The sequence below is a fragment of the Mirounga angustirostris genome, unplaced genomic scaffold, assembly GCF_029215605.1.
Source record: "Mirounga angustirostris isolate CCGP_5_RB_7025 unplaced genomic scaffold, mMirAng1.0.hap1 SCAF_13, whole genome shotgun sequence".
NCBI classification, from domain to species: domain Eukaryota; kingdom Metazoa; phylum Chordata; class Mammalia; order Carnivora; family Phocidae; genus Mirounga; species Mirounga angustirostris.
The window spans coordinates 24,130,781-24,147,410 of record NW_026991721.1 but is presented as its reverse complement, the minus strand read 5'-3'; the positions used below and the strand labels follow the sequence as shown (position 1 = coordinate 24,147,410).

The 16,630-nt window shown below is 43.7% G+C and overlaps 1 protein-coding gene across 1 annotated transcript in view; it reads right to left on the bottom strand.

Annotated features, from left to right (window-relative positions):
• Window positions 1–16,630, bottom strand: part of SLC1A2 (solute carrier family 1 member 2) — a 48,605-nt gene that overhangs the window by 23,514 nt on the left and 8,461 nt on the right. The window contains exons 4-6 of the mRNA XM_045893903.2: window positions 15,242–15,410; window positions 10,549–10,675; window positions 1,926–2,159 (exon numbers count right to left, since the gene is read on the bottom strand). Of these exons, the coding sequence (XP_045749859.1) occupies window positions 1,926–2,159; window positions 10,549–10,675; window positions 15,242–15,410 (530 nt within the window). The remainder of the gene's footprint in view (window positions 1–1,925; window positions 2,160–10,548; window positions 10,676–15,241; window positions 15,411–16,630) is intronic.

Genomic DNA, 16,630 nt, shown 5'->3' with positions numbered 1-16,630 from the left:
CATCAGACAAGCTTGCAGAGATGTATTTATAAGGATGCTTGTCACAGCCCTACTTCGTAAACACACTTTAAACATACATCACAGGGTGGAGGTGGGTTTGCATTGTAGCACCCACAGTGTATTATTATGCCATTTAAAAATAGTAGGAAGATCTATATTGACAGAACTTTTATGATATGTTGACCAGTGAAAAATAGCAGTTTACAACATCTATAAATAGTACAAATTGGAAAAATATAGAACTATTAAGATTAACTAAAAGGGTTGCTATTAATTATCCCTGGGCAACAGAAGAACTGGTGATGTTCATCTTCTTCTTCGAAACTTTATTCACTGTCTGAACTTTTTCACAGTGAGCAAACACCACGCTCATAACCAGAAAACAAATCTAAAACTAAACATGATTGTTTTGGGGGGAAAAAAAAGATTTACTTTCTCTCCAAAGAGAAGGGGATATTTATGGATAGAGATACTTAACCATATGAAATCTATAAGACCAAGTAGGAAAAAGGAAATTTCAGGGTGTTTCCTTTCATCTTGGGAAACTGAACGCAGGGTCTAGATCCCAAGGATTATATATATTCTTAGCGTCTTCTGAAATCCCACATTCTACTAGTACCAAAATCTCATTGATGTGCAAGATGGAAATACGAATTTGGTTTCTTAGGTAGTCACCACTATTGGCCTGTTGGGTCTGCCTGCTCAGTAGCCTTGGGACCGCCGTCTCACTGTCACAGGGTGGCCACCTCACTGGCAAAGCATGGTCACAGCCTCAACAACAAGGACCCGCTACCTGTGATTCCAGAGACGATGCTGAGCTAGGGGCTGCAGAGTTTGATCGCCTTCCCGCCACCTGCTTCATGACCTTGGTCTTAGTTTCATGACCCTTAGTTTTGTGCAGAAATACAAATGACTAGGGCAAGCTGAAACAATAAAACTCTTTTAATCTTTGAAATTCTGAATTGCTACATGTTTCTTATGTACTTGGTTTTGTTTGTTTGTTTTTGCTAAATTCAGTCCAAGAAGATATCCAAAAAAAATTTTTTTTTCCCTCTGCATATCTCTGGAGTCCTCACTGGCTTCAGATGCCTGGCAACTTAGTTAATGAAGAAGGAATGGACTCTCAGTCAATGTCAAGTTGAATCGATGTCAACCTGATTTTCTCAAAATCAGTGGGGCAAAATGGTCCACTAGAGGTTCATGCAGAGGTCACAGACCTGACTGACTTCTGGTTTTTTTTTTTTTTTTTAAATCTTACCGAACACGTTTACCATGAAAAATCTCACTTTTTCTACTTTTGAAAAACAATTCCAACAGAGCGGTGTTTTGTGATAGCATTTTTCAAATCACAGGTGGGAGAATTTCTTAAATAGCTTAACGTCCTGTCATATCTTTTTGGGAAACATTTAAAATTAAACCAATGCTAGATATGGCGAATTAGGCATGCAGATTAACAGCATGCATTCATCTGGGAAATTTTTCTTTTTAAGATTTTATTTATTTATTTGACAGAGAGATAGAGAGAGAGCACAAGTAGGCAGAGTGGCAGGCAGAGGGAGAGGGAGAAGCAGGCTGTCCACTGAGCAGGGAGCCAGATGCGGGGCTCGATCCCAGGACCCCAGGATCCTGACCCGAGCCAAAGGCGGCTGCTTAACCGACCGAGCCACCCAGGCACCCCTCGTCTGGGAAATTTAATATGAGGTATTTCTAGGACAGTTGCCTATCAGCAAACATGTTCATCAGAAAGCTCTTAACTTCCTAGGAGCCAAAAATCCAAAGCATTTACCTTTTTCAGAAATATTTTAATAATACATGAAACACATTCTCATTGAACTTTATGATGAAAGCGTTTTGCAAAGAGGAAGTGGCAGAGAGGGGAAAGGAATGAGCAGAGAGAAAGAAAGGTGATTTCTTGTATTCTCTACCTGGAAGCAGTACCCAGCGCAGTGATCCAAGCTTGGAAAATGCCAGCAAAAAAGGAGAAAGGGTTTTTCCTGGTGACTACAAAGTAAATCAAGGGGAGAAAGATGCCCCCATGGATGATGAGGCCCACAATCACCGTGATCATGTACATCCCCAGTTGCCTAGCAACCACTTCTAAGTCCTTGATTGCAATGATCTTTCCACAAATTAGGCAGGCGATACCCAGGGGAGAGTACCTGAAAAACATAAAACAAAAACAAAAACAAAAAGCATTGAAGAGATCCTTATAGAATTCACAACTTATACCTGGGCCTTACATGTACCATAACCTGAGGAAAACCCTTCACATTTCTGTACCGAGTTTTGCTGGAGGAAGTCCTCGATATTGGACAGCTGTTCTCCTTCACTTCAGACTAACTGCACGATCTGAAATCTGTTCAGTGGATCTGGGGGCCCCTGCTCTGATGAAAAATCCAAAGGCAAGCCCTGTTGCTCAGGTGATTTTCAGGAATAGCAGACACTAGCTTTACCATCTCCCAGGTAAGCACCAAGCTTGAGAGGCACAGATGCTTCAAGAATCTTGTTTGGTTTCCCTGTTCCCCCCAACTCCATCCTTGAAAACTGGGAATCCATTTTGAGCTTCCCAGAAAGCTCATTAGCGTTTCACCCAGCTATAAGCTGGTGTTGGTGAATTTGCTTTGTTTTTGCCTAGGATGATAGGAAGTTTATTAAAATATGAGAAAGAGAGAGACAGAGACTGAGAGAGACAGAGAAAGGAGACCTACCAAAACAAGAAAACCCTCTGAGCCAGAGAGTCCATTTAGAGAGATGTGGTTTTATTACTTCTACGTCTGAAAGTATTTCTTTCTGTACTTACTCTACCAGGAATGCTGGCTACCCTGCCCTGTGTCTCAGGCAATACAGTAAGACCTCTGCATACATCACCTCATTTCATTTTTACCACAACCCTGAAATCAAGGTATCATTATTCTTATTTGGCAAGTGAGGAAATTGAGGTTCAGAAAAGTCAAGACCAGTCCAAGACCACAAAACCAGGAAGTAGAAGGAGAACAGTCTCAGCGCCTGTGACTCTCCAAGGGTTGTTTTCCCCTTACCCAGCCAAACCACTTTCCTTTAATGAGCAATCGGAGCTCTTTGTACATAGGCCGACAGTTTACCATATACCGATTTATTCTACGTAAACTTCTTTCAAGCTTCTATCTTGTTATTGTTTGATCGGGAATTTGGAAACAGTTTACTGCTGTCCTCACAAGTGAGGGCACTAACTGTGCTCTCTCTCCTCTTGAGTGTATTTTTCCCATGTTGGGCAACATCCTTTTTTTATTGCCCAATCTGGTAGTGTTGGAGCATAAACTTGTTCAGCCTGCGACACCTTCCGACTGAAATGAAAATGTCTGTGGGGAAGTTGATACCTTAGTAAGAATTATGAACTTATTTGAGAAAAAGACTGGGGGAAATGAAGTCCCAAGATAAGGCTCCCGGCTGGGGTAAGGGAATCAGCAAAGGGAGACAGACACCCAAGCCAGATTTGCTGGTTGTTTTTTGTCTGTTTGTTTTTGTTTTTTTGCAGTTGTGCCTGAAGCAAGCAAGCCCTTTCTTGGGTAAAGAAAAGATGTGGATAGAGGTTCCTGAGTGGCTCAGTCAGTTAAGCGTCTACCTTTGGCTCAGGTCCTGATCCCAGTGTCCTAGGACTGAACCCTGCATTGGGCTCCCTGCTCAGCCGGGAGCCTGCTTTTCCCTCTCCTTCTGCCTGCAGCTCCCCCTGCTTGTGTTTGTTCTCTCTCTCTCTCTCCCTCTGTCAAATAAATAAATAAAATCTTAAAAAAAAAAAAAAAGAGGTGGGTAGAGGAGAGTTATATACACAATTACATAAGACATGGAGCTTGTCCAGCCACTTACCAGGTACATGACCCTGCAGTGACTTAATCCCATTTTATAGATGTGCAAGTCGAGGCTTAGGCTAACTCCAACCTCATGGGATTGCTGCAAGGATTGCATTTTTGAGCATGCATATGTATGCACTGTCAAAGTCCCGCCCCCATCCCTGTCAGCACCATTCTGACTGCTGACCAAGGAATCCTGTGGTCACACATGTACACCATGTCCTCTCCCCAACCATGCTTAAAGAGCCAAGTCTGAGTTAATGTGGCTTTCTAAACCAGCTCATAGACTACTGTCGCCCAATGGCAGATGTTTTTATGAGCAAAATACTTTGTCAAGAGGAACCTTCTGAAAGAGCTGATTTGTAAATGACAAGACTTAGTGAAGACCTTAGAATAACTCTCTTCCCTTATGAGCATCCAGCCTGTAGCCTCCATGTCTTTGAAGGCTGGCAATGTCTGAGGGCTGTTTCCACAGGCATTAGGGAACTATGTCCTTAAACCCTTGCCTTTCTCACCATTTTACACTCTCCTGGTGTGCCCATGGTCACAACATCTCCTAGATTAGTGGGGTTGTCTCAGGGGCCAAGTCTTTGTGCCAGGAGGTTGTAAGTAATGAGTATAATACATCTTCCCATAAAGCCAACTAGCATTTATCTTCATAAACCAAGAGATCAATTCTTTTCCAAGTACCAACCACCCTTTAAAGATTTACAGAAAAACACAACTATGAGCTGTTCTGGGCGCCATTCAATTTTCCTGCTCTTCTGGAAACGCAATTTGCAGAACGGAGAAAAAGTATTTTCAAGGCTCTTTGCCAAGTAAGACCAGCTATCCAGTCCCCCTGGAGAACCCATTTGAGCCACAGCCAAATGAATCAGAAAGAGGAAACATGTTACCTCCAGGCACTCAGCTTGCTGGGAGAAATATGAGTTCCCATTGTCAATGGAGAGTGTTACTCAAAGGCCAGAAGGTAGAGTGTCAGGGTAAATAAATATGGCAAGCAGGGACCTTAGTTAACCCAAACATCTTGGTCTCCAGAACGAGAATGAGCATTAATTCAGACAAGGAAAGAGCCTTTATCCTCTATGGTGCCTTTTAGGGCCATTACTTCCCTGCACCTGTTTTCAAAATGAGTAGCTTAAGCTTCCACTCAGGAGCTGGAGCTTCTGAGCTCCTGGGTTTCTATATAATTATCTCATTGAAAATGACACTCCACGGAAAGGAAAAGGACAAATGCCCAAGATTCAAGGTTACCACGCAAAGCTTCTGAGTTGAAGCAAACAATCGAAGCCATAAGCCAAAGTGCATGAAGAGAGGGCTCCAGTAAGCTCCTGAAGCCAAATGGTACCCAGGAATCATTGGACCCATTTCTAAATTAGAAGGGCATGACTGCAGGGCAGGGAGAGAGAATACCTTCTACACTGTCCTTAGGCTACTTGTATCTGCAGCTCTGGGCACTGTGGCCAAAGCCACTGATTAATCTAGGACTGGCCTGTCAAGTCTCTTTCTTCCTGTTGTATCATCCATTCTTGCCTCCATCCACTTGGTACCTCTGTCCTTGTCATCTTCAGATTCCCTCCCACCAAGTTGCCTTTCCCAAGACTGCTCTCCACTCCACCAACAAAAACTTATACACAGAATTTAACATACCCAGACCTCAGTATCTCTGTGCATTCATAGACACCAGCTTCAGAATCAACCTGGCCTGCTTGGTAACAACATGGATTCCCCAGGCCCACCACATATCTACTGAGTTAGAATTTCCTGGAGCTGACCTAGGGGGCATTTATATTTTAAACAAGTTTCCCAGGTAATTCTTGATGTGTTTGGATACCAATGTTTGAAGGGATAAAATCTGCTCTACAACTGAAGAAATGCAGATATTACTTGGTTAGCCTTTGGAAACCACGTATGTGAGCTGCATTTGATTCAAGACCTTTAGTCTTCACCCATTAAAGTAATCAATTCAGGACTTTGAGTCACAGGACAGAGGGTGGGTCAGACACCTAGGTGGAGAGTAGTCGAGGGACTTTCTCAGTCTTGCCATAAAGGTGCTCTGGTTCTGTCCCACACTGCTATTGGTTTCCAATAGCAACACTAGCCCGCCAGTTTGGGACAGATCCCAAGAGAACTAAGAAATGGAAGAGTCTGTCAATAAAGAGCTAAACATGCATTCTAAGAGTTACCTAAAGGTGTTGTCTGTATTCAGGCTCAAAAAGTAACACTAATCTCCATTTTTCCCAGTCCACTTAGAGACAGGTGTTCTGGCTATCCAAGGAGTGACTTTGCTGAGAGTTACTATGTGTGGATTAGAACTTTTGATCAGGATAGAGTGAAAATCAGTATGTAGAGCCTCCAGGCTTGCAGCCCCCCAGGGACTTCCTTTTGCAAGTCAATAAACCCCAACTCATCATGGTAGCCTGCAAGGCCCTATGAGATCTGCCTCTTGCCCACCTCTCCAACGTCACAGCTTTCCATCCCCTCACCAGCCAACCACATTGCAGCTACTCCAGATCTTCATTCTGACCCTTGAAAACCTTTCACTTGCTGTTTCCTACCCCTGGAAAATTCTCCTGTCGGTTCTTCACAGAGCTACCTCTTTTCATTCTTCAGGTCTTCCCCAGACAGCCGTCCTGGATCCTCTGGATAGAGTCCAAGCCATACTTCCATCCCCCATCACTCTCAGTCCCACTGTCCTGGTTACTGACTTTGTAGCACTGATTACTGTCTGAATTCTTACTTGCTTCCTTCTATTCTTTCCCTCTTTTCAATAGAATGTAGGCTCCATGAGGGCCAGAATTTTTCTGTCTTATTCACCATTATATCACCAGCACATAAAATTGCTATTGGCATAGAAGAGGGACTCAAAAAATGTTTGTGGAGTGAAAGGATGGATGATGGATTATGGATGGATGATTGTATGGATGGATGGACGGTTGGATGGATGGATAATGGATGATGGGATGGATGGATGATAGAAAGATGACTGGATGGATGGATGGATGGATGGTTGGATGTTGGATGGATGGACGGTGGTGGCGGTGGGTTAACAGGGAGAGAAAATTGAAAGGGTGAGCAGAGATCTCACTTCTCACTTTGTGTTTCTATAGTGGTGAGATTATGCAAAGATTCACTTTCTGTTTATATTTTCAGAGTTTGAAAAAATGTTTTAAAGAAATTTGCAAAAAATGAGGATATGAAAATCATACTGAATTTAAAGGTTTCTCTCTCTTTCTCTCTCTCTCTCTTTTTTTTTTTTTTGTGAATCAGAGGGCCTTTTAGACTTCTCAAAGAATCCATGAACACAGAGAAACAAAGGATATGGATTGAATTGATAATAGTAATGGTAATCACAAAATAACAACGATGATAATACTGGTTCATAGAAAGTGTTTAGGCAGGCCCCAGCACATGAGTAAAGCTTTGTAACTGTTGGTCACAATTTCACTCAATTCTCACAGCAACCCTAGGATGTTGATTCTATGATCAATCCATTCAGATCAGAATGTGGGTTTTAGAATGTGTCTAACTCGCCTAGAGCCACACAGTTAGTAACCAGAGGATCCTGGATTCACTCCAGTGTGAAGTCAGACAGAAGTTGAATAAGGCACTGTACAATTAATTAATCAGTTAATAAGGCACTGCACAACTCCCATTGCTTAGGCTGTGTAACACTGGGCAAGTTAACCTCTGTGCTTAGTTTTCACATCTGGAAAATGGGGCTAACAAACCTATTTCTGCTAGGTATTATCCAGACAAATGAGTCAGTTAATGCACATAAAGCAACTGGAACAGTATTAAGCATACAGCAGCAATTTGGCAAATCTTAGTTACAATTTAATGATAATTATGATAATACTAATTAGCTCCTCAGTAATAAATAGGTACAGTACAATAAAAGAGGTAGTACTGAGCACATAGCAAGAATTTCCTGACTCTAAGTTATAACTTAGTAATAATCATTATTAGAATAATAGTCATCTCTGCAATGTTCTATTTTGCTATTCTACTATTCTTACTACCACACAGAGAAGAATCCAAAAGAACTGATCATTTAAGCTGTGAGGTGGTCAGTTAAAGAGTAATTGACTGTTTTACCCAAAACCTTCCCACATATATCATTATCCAATGCTGACAGGGCAGCTAAAGAATGAAAGAAATGTGTAGAAATGACATCTCATGTCATAGAACACCCTCCTGACTGTTTGTCTAGATGCGGTAACTGAACGGCTGTCAGAAATCATTCCATAGGCCTTATCCCTGACTCACAATTGCTCTGTATCTCCTGGGATTTGATGCTAAATCTTTAGGAGTTTTGGTTTCAGTGAATAGGAAACCTTGATCCACACCCTTCATCCCATGATTCATCTCATCTCCTAGATTCCTTTTCTTCATGGGCTCAGTAGAAATAACATTGCCTACATCATTGGCACTATACAGAAATATGAACTGCATTTTTAGAGCAAGGATGCTCATTCTGCTAAAAATTCTAGGAGTCCAGGGCAGATCCTAATGTTTACTACCAAGAGGCATATCCTACTTTATGCATTATCATCTATTAAATTCTCAGCAAGCACAGATGGATCTAAAAGACTCTAAACATATTTTTTAGAGCATCACATTGTGTGTGACTTTAAATTTTCATAGAAAAGAAATATTCAGAAACCTAGGATTGCCTGGGAAGTTGAAGACTCAGTACAATAAACACACACACAATTTTACTAGCATCCTATCCATGTTTTAAAAGTACAACAAAGAAATGATCTGAACAAGCCAAGTCTAGTAAATATGGTTCATGAAATCATGAGGGACATCTTCTGGATCTGAGACCCTTCAGCTAGCCTACTCACTCCTGAGGTTTGAGTAAGAATTTCTACCAGCACATCACAATTTTCAGTTCTGTGGAGATAAAAAATAAGTCAAAAACAGATTTTTGCCCTTGTAAAGTGGGAGTAGGGGCCAAGGAAAGAAGAGAAAAAGAAGGTAGAATTTTAGTGGAAGGCACCACATAGAAGTAAAAGAAGATCAGAGGAGGATTGGAGAAGGTGGGTAGGATAGGAGCACACAGAGACAGGGAATTTGTAATCCAGAATTCCTGTGACAGATAGGACACAGATGTCGTTTGGTCTAATAATGGTTTTCTTTTTTTCTAGGCAGGCATACCAGACCATCATAGAGGTCTGGAACAAACGCATGTAAAAATCTTTCCATTTGAGAGATATGGGGCACTAGAAGGTTCTGAAGGTGGTACGGTTTCCTTTATGAAGGAATGGACACTCATGCTCTCCTGGGCTGTCCTAGAGTTCAGAACCACTGACCATAAACACACATGAATTGAAGTAGAGACAGTAGTGCTTAGATAATTCAAACAAAAAAGCCACCCACCTATGCATCAAGGATTGCAAAATCAATGGGAACTCCAGCTCTTCTCCCCGCTAGATATATAATCTTAAGCAAATTAATTCAACTCAATACACTTTAGTTGCCTTTTCTGGAAAATGAGAGCACGATGCCATCTTTGCAGGACGACTGGGATTATAATAGATAAGTATTAAGCACTTATCATGGCTCTTCACAGATAAAGGGAAATAAATAATTGATAGCTTTTATTATTATAATGATCATGATATTGTTATAAAATCAAGATTTAGTGACTCTGGACCATAGTCTTCTCTTCTATACAATTAGAGGGTGTAGCCCCATTTACAAAAGTACTTATAATTTTAATGTGTCCTCTGTGATTTCATTTTCACTTGCATGGCCTGAAAACTGCCTCTTTTTGCTTCTTTCTGAGTCATGAGTCTCCGATACATTGCTTTTGGACACCAGAATATTAGAGTAGCAGTCCTTCCACACACCCTGGGTCAGGCCATATCATCCCTGGGATCTTGGACTTATCTCAGCATTTCCTGATACTGCTCAGCTTCAGTATTACTAGTTGGTTTTTCCAGCTTGTCCCTCTTTTTAATTTTTGCTGTTGTTTTTGTGTTCCCACTGGCAGGGATTGACAAACTTTTTATGTGAAGGGTCAAATAGTAAATACTTCAGTCTTTGCAGGCTACAGTCTTGGTCGGAACTACTCAACTCTGGGGGCGCCTGGGTGGCTCAGTCGTTAAGCGTCTGCCTTCGGCTCAGGTCAGGATCCCAGGGCCCTGGGATTGAGCCCCACATCGGGCTCCCTGCTCGGCGGGAAGCCTGCTTCTTCCTCTCCCACTCCCCTTCTTGTGTTCCCTCTCTCGCTGTGTCTCTCTCTGTGTCAAATAAATAAATAAAATTTAAAAAAAGAACTACTCAACTCTGCCATTTAGCACAAAGCAACCCTAGACAATATGTGAATGAATGGGTGTGGCTGTGTGCCAATAAAACTTTATCTATGGGCCCTGAATGTGAATTTCATATCATTTTCATGTGTGTGAAATATTATTACTCTTTTGATTTTTTGTCCAGCAACATAAAAACATAAAACCCAGTCTTGTAGGCCACTCAATGAGTAGCAGAAAGGATCTGGCCTGAGGATGGGCTATAGTTTTCCAACCCATTTTCCAGGGGAAGCTCCCAAAAAGAGATTTTCATCCTTTTCTCAAAGTCTTTCTGGAGAGCCCTTTGCTTGGTCCATGGCCACTCACTCTCTCCTGCTAGGAAGAGTCCATATCTTCTGAGGATCCCAAGACCTTTGGACCCGCCCCGCCCAACACGCTGAAGTAAGAACAAGCCCACTTACCACATGATCATGATCACTAATTTCATTACAATCTCATTCAAAATGTTGAAGAATTCCACCATCAGCTTGGCCTGCTCTCCCATCTTCCCCATGGCGATGCCAAAAGCAATGAAAAACCCTATCAGACCTGTTGGGTGAATCACATTACACAGAAGAACAGATTACAAAATATGTGTTTCTTCTCCCTCCTTCACCATTCCCGACGTAGGGAGTCACCGTCTCACCTGCCTGCTGCCCTGTGATTTAGGCATTCGATTTCACATGGAAATTACCTTTCTCCTGGATAATTACGGCATCCCTTAACATTTCCCACAAGAAGAAGTTGAACTGTCAGTGGTGTTAGTGCCTTGAAGAAAATGAATTCCGTTTCATTCCAAACTCAAAAGGACTCTCTTCTCTCTCCTCCTCACTTATGAAGTCATGGGTAAACAGATTCCATAGTACATAGATTAACGAAGGAAGGCTTGTTGGGACTTGGGGATTATCGCGCAAACTCTGGAGCCCACATTAGAACTGCAGAGACCAGTTAGCCAATAAAATCTCTGCCAGGGTTAGGTCTAGGTTAGTTTGGTGTTATCCCAAATTCATGCATGGCTGGTATGTTTCACTGCAGGAAAATCCTGAGCATGAAAGTATTTTTCTACTGCTACATGCCTAACGTGAGAAGGAGGAACAATGTTGAAAAGTCAATTGGAAAGCAATGAGAAATCCAAAACAGTTGGGAAACCCCAACTGACCCAGTTCATTTGGATTTAACCTATTATTTATTAATTCCTCATCATTCTTTTCATGGTCAAAATGGTAAGAATGCTTCCTTTTTTACAGCATTTTTTTTTTTGCAGTATCATAAAGGCAGAATATAGACTTTGTAACTTTCTAGCCCCTCAGCCCCATTCTCCCTTCACTTGACATCACTGGACTTCCATCTAAATCCAGCCCCACCACAGTCTCTAGGGTCAATCCTATCTCCAGGCTGGAAGGATGTGAGGAGCTCTGTCCCCATCAAACTGCACTAGGTCCTGAACCAGCTCCAATACCCAAACTTGGGTCTTATCTCTGTGTTGTCTTTGCCTCATTCCCTCCATCTGAGTACCTGTCCTGGAAAGCTGCCATATACTTTGGTTCCTCCAAGCTGGGCCTGGCTTCTCTCTCCCCAGAAGATCCTCCCCCTACCATTCCTTCCCATTCTTGCCCTCAGAGTCTCACCCCCAGCCTGAAGTCTCATGAGGCCCACCCAGGGACTGGGCCACTACATGGCTTACACACATCCCCATTATTGCCTGTCTGGATTTCTGATTACCAATCACTATGTGCCCCTACCCCACTCCTGACCCATGATTGCCAATCCTGGGACTCCAATTCTGACTACTTGCATGAACTGTCAATCAATGCTACTGTGCCCCTGGCCACAGGACCTTGCTTGCCCATCTGACATTTTCTCTGAAATGCAGTATGGCCCATCTTCTATACCCTCTCCTTCCTTCCTCTGCCCTACACCTGCCCTATCCCAGTTTGGCAGGCCTAATTGCCAGTCCTCTCTATTACATCCGGTTTCCTATTGGGTCTACTTATGGCTAGAGTCTTGAGTTATTCTGGGCAAATTATAGCATGATGATTTGATTCTCTTAGGGAGGAATTCTTTCTCTCTTAAACTCTAACTTTACCCTTTTCTTAGCTCCCCCAAAACCACTCACTTCCCCACACCAACTCAGATTGTTCAACTATCCTTCACTGGACCCTCTCTCTCTTTGGCAAAAAGAACCCAGCACCTGCACTCAGGATTTTTAATCCCTGCTAGTGAATATTTCTCCTTTTCAGCTCTCAGCCAGAAAGACTGGCAAGTGCCTTACAAGTGAGTTATTGGCCATAGAGACAGAGGCTTAGTGAAAATTAGTGACCAGGGAAGAGTGGCCTAGCTCTGCCATCATGTATGGAACCAAATTCAGGCTATTCCCAAGCCCTACTCTCAAGCCCATGGAGAGGGGTTTGCTAGGTGTGTGGTGAGAAACAATCTGTGAACATTCTGGCTGAGAAGAGCTAGTATTACCTAGTTAATTCCATTTGGAGATTTTAAGAGAAAACTCTCAAGGTCTCAATGTCTCAAAGAGCTGGCATAAACAAGATCCCCTTCTAGGGTCAGCAGCAGAAACTGGGCCACACCTATCACTATGAGAGAGAGACGCTGGAAGGAGCAAACCCTTCCAGGAATTGATTTAATGGTTGGGGTTAGAGTAGAGCTCAGAAGCAGTCTGGAGGTTACTGGGGAGAGAAATGAGTGCTTCAAGAAGAAGGAGGCCAGAGCCAAAGTTTTATCTTCACTTATTGCAATACTTGACCATTGGGACTTTCCGGGAAAGCCACTTTCTCCACGCTTAGAAGACCAAGGGATTTGTACATGGGAAGTTTCTCAACAGTCTAACTTCCTTTGGCTTTCCAGAGCTCAATCTGCAGCTGCCCACCCATGTCCAACTTCCATGTCATTTCCCCCCATCAACGTTGCCTCGCTACAATCACTTACTGGAACTGGGGCGTTTTGCTTGAACAGAGCCCCCTTAGACTTGGTCATTGGGGCTGAGAGAGTAGTGAGCTGGGTTGAAACTCCCCAGTGTAGCCCAAGGTCAACATGACTTCCCAGAATCCACTGAGAATCTGGAAACGGACCATGAAAGTCTTCTGAATGATTCACCCCAAAGTTTTGGCCTCATTACTCATGGCCTTAACCTCCTCCAGAGTATGTAGAAGACTGTGGGTTCACTTTGACCATGGGGCTTCTGGGACAGAGTATGGTTGGGAAGGTCCTGAAAGGTTCACACATATCTGGGCAGTGGGCGAAGAGGGGTAGATCTGGGGTGGATGCTGAGGATATTTACAAGCTCTCCTCAGAGGAACTCACCCACTTTGTCCTCTCTCCTTCCCCTGTCACCACATACTGACTGTCAGCAATATCTATTGATCTTCCATTGCCTGCCAAACCAGTCAGCTTATCTCCTCCCACCCTCTCACTTACTCAACCTGTTTCCTGCCAGGCCAAACTAAGAAGATCCCTCACTGAAGCTTCTGCTTTTCAGTGCCTCGACAATCCTTCTTCTCTGCCTCTCTCTCAACCATTCTGCGTAAGGTAGGTGTCAGGTTATCCAGTTTAGAACAAACAAACAAACAAACAGGATACCCAGTTAAAATGTGAATTTCAGATAAACAATGAATGTGTTTTATTTTAGTATAAGTATGTCCCGTGCAATATTTGGGACATACCCTACACTAAAAAAAAATCATTTGTTCATCTGGAATTCACCCTTAACTGGGCACCCAGTACTTTATCTGACAACCATACTAAGGAGACAAGGGAATTTGATCTCCTAGATGGCAAAGTGGAAGGACCATTGAGCTGATCCCCTTCTAACCAGCTCTCCTTCAAATCCTTAGAAATCTTGCTTGCAGGGATCAATCTATTTCTCCTGCCCAGTTTCCTTGTTTCTCCAAGCTTAGGGCCAAATGTCCTTCTTTCTTGTGTAGGGGACATCAGTGTAACAGTGGGTGTGGGCTCTGTTGGAGAGTGGCCCCAGGGAGTGGATGGGGAGTAAACTGAGCAAACGGGAGTCACCCACATGATGGGAGTCTGCATCCTCTGTGGGCTGTTTTCTTATTGAGCTCCTCCGCTCTCCATCCACCTTGGATAGCGACCGTAGCTTGCACCAACAGAGCACGCAGCCTAGGCCACTGTGCCCCACAGGTGCAATCTCATTTAATACTCAGAATGATCTACAAGAGAAATGCAATCCATCCCCACTTTACAAATGAAGCTTGAGAAGTGGAGCAACTTGGCCATGGTCAGATCACCAGTGAGTGGTCCATAAAGGATCCAAACCTGGTCTACCTGCTGAGCCAAAGACCCAAAGCCATGGAAGGCTAGGAAGGCTCCATGCTAGGGGAAAAGGGCTCATCGGAATCCCCCCAAATTAAACAAGGTAATCTCCTTTGGATAAGCTCCTTTTTGGCACCAACACCAACACTTTACACTCCTGATAGCATTGTATTTGTTTAAAGACTGTGAAAGCCGGGGTGGGCTGCCCCTGAGCCTAGCACAGCATTAATATCCAAGGGCAGCTCAAAAATTAAAATAAAATAAAAGCTTAAAAAATGAAAAAATTGGGGGGCACCTGGGTGGCTCAGTTGGTTAAGTGACTGCCTTCGGCTCAGGTCATGATCCTGGAGTCCCGGGATCGAGTCCCGCATCGGACTCCCTGCTCGGCGGGGAGTCTGCTTCTCCCTCTGATCCTCCCCCTCTCATGCTCTGTCTCCCATTCTCTCTCTCAGATAAATAAATAAAAAATCTTTAAAAAAAAAATGAAAAAATTGGATGTGTAACTTCACGAAATGGACAGAGAAAGAGACTTGCCAACACCACACAGAGAGTCAGGGAATGTGCCCAATGAATGTTAGTCCCCTCTCTTTTCCCATAACTGACCCCTTGCTGTCATGTCCCCTCGTGGTCCTGCTCGCTCTCCCCCTCTTCCTTAATCTCCCAACTACCTGTCTTCATGACCCTCAGATCACTCTCTAGAGAGAGCCTCCTGCTCACCTACAGAACAGCAGCGACAGGTTTTCTGAGAAGGGAGGCAGGGCTGCTGAGGCGCTGAGAGGCAGGGAGGGCAGGCCATCATCCCCCCACTGAGGTGTACACCAGGTTGCCTACCTAAGACATTCATTCCGTCCTTGAACTCCAGGCCCTTCTTGATAACCACCTTCGCTTCCTCAGGTGCCTCCATCACAGTCTCGTTCAACAAGGAGATGACAGCGTTGGTGGCATTGCCCTCCTCGTCTGACGGAGGTGCCACCAAGACTTTCTTGGTCACCGTTTGTATCTAATGGAGTGGGGGAAAACAGAAACATGAGAGGCTTGGTCGCCCAAAGCCTAGCCACTAACACGTTTTTAAAAGTTCCCAGTATGTTAACAAAATAATTAAGAAATGTCAAAACAAGGTTACAAAAGTTGGGGAATATTTGATATGTCTGTGTTTAACAAAGTGATGTTTTACTGCATAAACACAGTGGGAAACGATTGTCCTCATCACATGATAATTACAGGATTTATAACTTTCATTTGTAATGTAGTGTGATCCGGTAACAGGACACAAACTTCAAGGTGGGGGACAGACATCTACTCCTTATATTCCTATGACGGTAGCCCTGCATCTTGGAGACAACATCCAGCATCCAACATGGAGGCTCTTCATAATTGTGAAACCAGTTGGATGACCCTTCTTGCCTCTTGGGAGGGGCCCAGGATCTGGTCAAGAGTAGGAGAGTGAGGGTCTTGGCAGGGATCAGGTGATGCCTCATGGTCCACCTGTTTTGCTCCTTCCTGCCTGGTACCTGTCTGGCAGGTAGGCAGAGTCTTCACAGACCGATTCTCATTTGGGCTCCTTCCAGAGTCATGTTCTGCTGGACATCTCCATCTGGTCACCAGATGTACTAGATGCCAACAGCTGCCATGACAGGGATGTTGGCTTATATTTCAGATCAAAGTGTAAGGAGAGAAGACCCCCACTCCTTCTAGGCAATGATGCCAAGCCTTGCTCAATGTTTCCCAAGCATCTCTGTGCAAATGGCCCTCAAGAAACTTTCATGCTATTCCTCGACATCTGTGACACCCATTTTATTTTTAAAGGTGCCAGGCACCCTGCAAGCACAGTGCTGTGAAAATTCACATCAGAGCCCAGAGAAACAATACCTCCAAGGGCATTAAAATAGAACTCATGCAGAATCCTAGAATGTCAGTGCTGGTATGTAGTAGGCAACGGATGGCTGAACCCTGAATAGATATGGAAGAAGAGGGGAACTCAAATGACTTGTCAATCAACATAGAGCTCTTGGCAGGGCTGGGACTTGAACTCAGAGGGCCTGAGTACCACTGAATTCTTCCACTCCCTAGGCTCCATGGATCCAATCCACTGTGGCTGAGCCTAACAGTGAGCAATGCCAAACTGACCAGCTATCCAAAGTGGGAGAGAAGGAGGAGGTGCTCTGTTTTAACCTGACCACCTGCACCTGTGCAGGGAGGGAAGAAGCTCAGGCTGAGTGT